This window comes from Centroberyx affinis, unplaced genomic scaffold, assembly GCF_046629955.1.
Source record: "Centroberyx affinis isolate AG114_WGS23_722 - 3 ecotype Tasmania unplaced genomic scaffold, CSIRO-AGI_Caff_v1 ptg005455l_1, whole genome shotgun sequence".
NCBI classification, from domain to species: Eukaryota; Metazoa; Chordata; class Actinopteri; order Beryciformes; family Berycidae; genus Centroberyx; species Centroberyx affinis.
In genome coordinates, this window is record NW_027282729.1 from 47,488 (window position 1) to 53,971 (window position 6,484).

Below are 6,484 nucleotides of genomic sequence, written 5' to 3' on the forward strand. Positions count from 1 at the left end.
CTTAGAAGCTTAATGCCACATTCATGTCATATCAGAAGAAGGAAAAGAGCTGGTTGACATCTCGTTTTCTAAGAGGAGCTGTAATCTTTCTTCCTTATCATCTTGTGAAGTGCCATTTCAACAGTGAAAGTGGGTTTCTCAGAAGCATCTCAGCAAATTGTGCTCCTTGATGACGGCAACCATGCCGCAAATGCTGAGGTGCGTTTTTAATCTTGCAAGATGCAATAGCCACATAACCAAAGGCTTTATAATATTTTCAGTAGAGAGAGTTGCCTTGGAATTTTTGATTCTTGTCTTGCCACAAAGCAGCTCTGTTCTTCCAAAGATCACCAATCATTTCTACATTCTCTAAACAAAAGCAGTGCTCTGTTTTTTTATTTTATTTTATGCAATTCTGTCCCTCAATCTTTGCTTTTTTTCACCTTCTGTATGATGGTACCTATATGGCTTTTTGAAGGTCAACACTGATATATTTGGATGAAGCTGCCAATAGCTGACATTTTGTGCTGATAGACAATATCTTTCAGTTTGAACATTTCCATGCCAAAACATTCCCCAAAATTAACAAGTATTCAGTGTTTCCATATATTACAAATGTCATTAGAATCAATTCAGGTTATGTTCTTCCCATAGACAACCAGCATAGTATTGATCAATTCTACAATAAATATGTAATCAATCAAACTGCATCATATCCATCATATCAAAAGTAAATTACACTGACTGGACTAGATCTGATTTATATAGGGCCCCATATATCGGTCTAGCTCTCTCTCCTGTATCTCCCCTGGTCTGTCTCTCAGTCTGAAAATAAAAACTTACACCAGATAGAAGTATATAAGCTTGTAAATATGTAATTTTTCAAATTTGTAAGATTTTTGCAAGTTCTACAGTACCTTAAATCTGCATTAAGTAGTCCATGGCCTGTGTCGGCCTCTGTTGGCAATCAGTAGGAACTGCAACAACGTCAACAGTTCTCTAAAACTCTCTAAAACTCTTATGGGTGGGGAGATGTTTTTTTTAGTGCAGGCCAGAAAGTGAGATTTGAAAACCAGAAATCTCAACATCTGGCGAAGTAATCATTGAGTCATTGGCATTGATCTGCAACCTTCTCAACACCTGCAGATATATTATGTTGCAGTATGTATTTTGTGTTGTGGGACAGTGAAAATAACTATCAAAGATAAAAAAGTCGGGCCTTTGAATGGAGGCGACAGACCTGGAACAGACCACAGCTCCTGCTGCACAACACATTATACTGGACTCTTATGCTACAGGTTCCTATTGGATTAAACAGACTGTATGCTGTTACAGTGAAGACCAACAGACTGACCCACATACTGTACATCTGTCATCAACCACATAGACCACAAATACCAGAGGGAAATATCATCCATGTGCCACAGACGTGCCTTTTTTTTCTACGCTTCTCTCTTGAATTACATGTCGCCAATCAGGGTGGGAATGTTTTAATGCAGTGATTCTCAACCTTTTTCATATCAAGGACCCCTAATTTAGTCCACGTTAGGGCCACGGACCCCAGTTTGATGAGATTTTTCCTCTTGGACCCAAATCTGAGAATATTTTTATTGTTAGATATGATTTTGTCCATAATTCCAAGATTACCTGTATTGTAGGTGGAGAGATAACAGTGAAACTTTGATCAAAACAGTCATTCTTCTACATTCTCTAGCTGTGTTAACTTCTTGTAAATGAAATAATGCTGAAGTTTAATAATTCATCAATTTGCTGGGGACCCCCTGGAACCCCCTCAAGGACCCCTGGTGGTCCCCGGACCCCACTTTGAGAACCACTGTTTTAATGTGAACCATATGCTGAGATTAAATTTGACAATTACTTAAATGTGTCAGCGCTCTCTATGCACCTGGGTGGAGGAAATACAGATGGAACAACTGCAGATGGAGGGAGGGAGTGGAAGAGAGAGGATGAATGAATGCTGGTGTGTGAAGCCATGATAACAGGCCTGCAGATTCAGTTTCTGTTGCTCTTGGCTCCAACTGACGACTAACTGACTAACTCAGCATTCAGCCTGAGACTGTATATATATATATCTATACAGTATATGTGTGTGTGAGTTCAACCAGAGAGGGAAGAGAAATCTGAGATGCAACTTAAAAATCATATATCATCCATCTTTGCTGTAACAGTTATTGTAATGATCCACAGATAGGATGCTTGACAGAAACACCTTCACTTCTCAGGAGATCAGGTTTCCCTCAGATTGAAATGTTTGTTGAAACAAAGCGCCTCCCGGTTCCCTTCATCCACCCAGGTTTATTTTACATGAACCTTTCTCACCGTGTCCGCATAATTGAATTTAGGTGTACAGGTCATGTTGTGATTTCTGTATTTGTACTGATGAAACCAAACTGTTCGTTTCCCTCACATCTGACCTAAAATACAAAGAGAGCAAATGTCTGCCGTTATATTCCTGTAATGACAGGAGGCCTGAGTTTCCCTAGTGACCCATAATGCACTCTGAGACTCCATACCTCATTGGCCTGGAAGAATTTGGCATCAGATGGAAATTGTACCACATATAGTAACGTCTATTTGTGGGCCTTGACTGCCAAATCAGCAAGCTGTTTCCACCGCATATCATGGGAATGATGATTGAATTTGTGTGTGTGTGTGTGTGTGTATGTGTGTGTGTGTGTGTGTGCTAATAGAAAGACTGAGATTGTTAATAAAACCACAATTTCTGGACATTTTTCCATTGAAATGTCCTTAATGAAAACTCACTATAATATTCCTATAATATTCCTATAGGGACTTGTAGTGTCTGCCGCACTCAATAGTGAGTTTATAGTGACTTTACTGTACTTGATGTTATTTTTCTCACCTATGGTTTCACGAAACCGTTATCATAGAATTATTATAGTTCTATAGTATTTGATCAAATGAGTCATAAAGAATGAAAACCCAGACAAATATCACCAAGTGCTGCCTGTATCCCTCCATTAACCCCAGAAATAGTGTTTATTCCCAGTGAACAAGGAGGCCTGTGTTTCCTCAAGTGTCTGACGTCGCCATTTCAAATAAACACACCCACGGTCGGCTGAAATACATATGACTTGGTCGACACCCCTCTTGTCTACCCAAACAAACCTGGACTGTCTTCCATCCGTGGTTTAGGCCCGGTCCAGAACCCCATTGAACCCCCTATGAATGTCAGCCTGCCAGGGGGAAAGTATGTATTAAAAACAGGCTGACATCTGCAGTGTCTGTGTCTGTCTGTGTGTCTGTGTGTGTGTTTCAGTTCTTGTGCGATCTATCCTCGTGAGAACCACTTGGAGTTTTTAGACCTTTGGAGTAGCGACATTTTTGCAAAGTGAGGTCAGTTTGGACGGTCCTCATTTCTATCAGGGGCTACATTAGGATTAGGACATGGGTTCAGGGTTACAGTGAGCGTTTCGTAGATTGTCTTCTTGGTCAATTTAGCCATTAAGTGATCACTGAACATTGGGTACATTAAAGTGTTAGCATGGAGCCTACTATCACTCAACATAGTGCAGTGATTCTCAACCTTTTTCATATCATGGACCCCTAATTTAGTCCACATTAGAGCCACGGACCCCCATTAGAGGGAGATTTTGCCTCTCGAACCCAAATCTGAGAATATTTTTATTGTCAGATATGATTTTCTCCAGAATTCCATGACTATCTGTATTGTAGGTAGAGAGATAACAGAGATCAAAACAGTCATTCTTCTACAATCTCTAATTGTGTTGACTTCTTGTAAATTAAATAATGGTGAAGTTCAACAATTTATCAGTTTGCTGGGGACCCCCTGGAACCCCCTCAAGGACTACTGGTGGTCCCCGGACCCCACGTTGAGAACCACTGACATAGTGTATGCTAAAGTAGCATGGAGCCTATCATTCAACATAGTGTACGCTAAAGTGTTAGCATGGAGCCTAATTTATGTTCAGGTTAGCGGTGAGGGATGTAATGTCCTGGAAGGTCCTCACACGTATAGTAAGACAAATGTGTGTGTGTGTGTGTGTGTGTGTGTGTGTGTGTGTGAGCTCAAGAGAGAGAGCAAGTGCATGGTCTGGTCATGTTAAATTGCCCTTACAAGGGGACTCTAATGAAAGCATGTCCTCATATCCCAAGTCTGGAGGGAAGAATGAATTACTTAATGTTTTGAAAAGAAAGAAAAAAGCAGCACAGCACGTGGACCTGCCTGCCTGCCTGCCTGCCTGCCTGCAGGCCGGTGTGGATCAATGACAGTTATTTACATCAACACTCCAAATTCATTTAACATTTCTCTGGAGTCCCAGAAGTTAAAGTACATATAAGCAACATTTTCATATAAATACATTTCCATTTTGCTATTGCTAATGGATATAATTCAGCAGTGATTCAACCTATATCCAGTTCATAAAAGCTTTTATATTGTCTGTTCTAAACAGCTGGTGTCTGGTAGCTCTTTCCCGGGAAAAATCATCTAGCACACAGGAATTGATGCATTTTATTTTTACAGTTTGTTTTATTTTATTTATTGTTTTAATTATTTGTATTATTATTATTTGTTTTATTATTATTTTATTATTTATTTTTTATATTTTGTTTATTTTATTTTTATAGAGCTTTTTTAAAAGAGCTTTATTATAGGTATTAAGAAAAAATATTATGTTATTTTTATCCATATAAACACATTTTCAAGAAAGCATAATATACCCAACCAACACAAATACAAATTTGTTTGGTTTGATATCAACTAGACTGAAATAGATAAAATGAACTGAACATTAGTGTCTGGTTGTATTTTATTGGATTGGAATTTCAGTCAATTTCATAAATAATAATAGTTCATTTAAGTTAGAATTACTTTCCAATTCAATGGAAATGTATTTGTCCTGCTAATGACATGTGAACATACAAAACAGACAGCTAACTAATTGTTTACATCTTACATCACGCATATACAACACGTTTTGGCTAATAAATTAATAAAAACATCAATCAAATGCCTGATGTACATTTTCTCCTCTTCATTGATGTGCTGCATCACAAATTAGCTTTGTGCCATTTAAATTCTAAAACAAAACCACCACCAAAAAATGGGAAGTAGAAGTTTACGAGGAGCACTTGAAGGCAGCACAGTCACCAAACACCCTGCTGCCATTTCTTTGGCATGTTTAGAGATGTGATTTTTGAAGTCAGTGTAGTTCATGTCACGCATGGTTGCGGTGATGAATGTAATATCTGTACCGAGGATGATGGAGAAGTCAAGTGAGCTCCGACACCACGCCTCCAGGACCGCAGCTGCTCCCCAGGTCTCCTCCCTCTCTCTCCGGCCCGGCCCGGCTGCAGTGGGCAGACCCGGATAAAAAAAGAGACTGATAGCCAACTGGATCTTCCCTAAACTTGGTCATACAAAAGACAGAAAAACACTACAGTCCGTCACACTGTTGAGCAACTCCAGCTCGTTGGTAGTCGCCTCTGGACGCACAATTACGCGCGGGTCTAGGATCCATTTTTTATATATATCGTGGAATTTCCAAGATTATTTGAGTTGGTCTATTCTAATGTATGCTGCAGCAACAAAGATACACCCGCTGTCTTTTCGTGCATGAGAAATTCCGTCTGTAGAGTCCCGGGAAAGTGATGCGTAAAGGTGCAGTCTCCAAAGAGCCACTCCAGCTTCTTCACCGACTATGATCTCAGCGTAAACTCCTCATCCTCTCCTCCTTCGTTTTATCCTCTCAGCATCCTTCAAGTTTAAAATAATAATAAAATAAAAAATGCAAATCCTACTGTTCGCCATCGTGTCCCTTTACCTCAAGGAGTTCGCGCACGCCGAGCCGAAAGCCAAGTGTCCGACGCGGTGCGATGTGAGTACCTGCCCGAGCCCCAGCTGCCCCAGCGGCTACGTGCCGGACCGCTGCAACTGCTGCCTGGTGTGCGCCCAGGGGGAAGGCGAGCCCTGCGGCCGCAAGGACGACCTGCCCTGCGGGGACGGCCTGGAGTGCAAGCACCCGGCGGGCAAGCGGCTCTCCAAGGGCTTCTGCCAGTGCAAGTTCAGGCAGGAGGTGTGCGGCAGCGACGGGAAGACGTACGGCAACGTGTGCCAGCTGAAGGCGACCAGCAGGAAGGCGCTGCAGCAGGGGCTCCCCGGCATCAGCCAGATCCAGAAAGGACCGTGCGAAACCAGCATAGGTAAGACGAACCGTTACTGGCCCCGATGCGTGCCGTTCTCTTAAGCGGAGAAAGAATGTCACGCAGAACTCCATTCAGAAGTCTGTTCATTTGATGTTTACTTGCTCATTGGCAAATATAGACAACTCGTAGAACATTGCTTAAGAACTTTTATAAATTGGTAAGGTCTTCTGGTAAATTCGGCATATAAATGATGCACCAAGCAGCACTTTATTTCAATAATTTTTTTGTTGAAAGTTGAAATATTACGGTAATAAGTGCAGCTTGTTGTATCAGAGCTATGCCGAATACAAAAGTG

At 41.1% G+C, this 6,484-nt stretch overlaps 1 protein-coding gene across 1 annotated transcript; it reads left to right on the forward strand.

Moving 5' to 3' along the window:
* Positions 1-5,771: 5,771 nt before the first annotated feature.
* On the forward strand, positions 5,772-6,186 carry LOC139667343 (serine protease HTRA3-like; the record flags this gene model as incomplete). The annotated part of the gene is made up of 1 exon (XM_071546796.1): positions 5,772-6,186. A coding segment is annotated over exon 1 (415 nt), but the record flags the coding sequence as incomplete, so codon positions are not given.
* Positions 6,187-6,484: the final 298 nt, after the last annotated feature.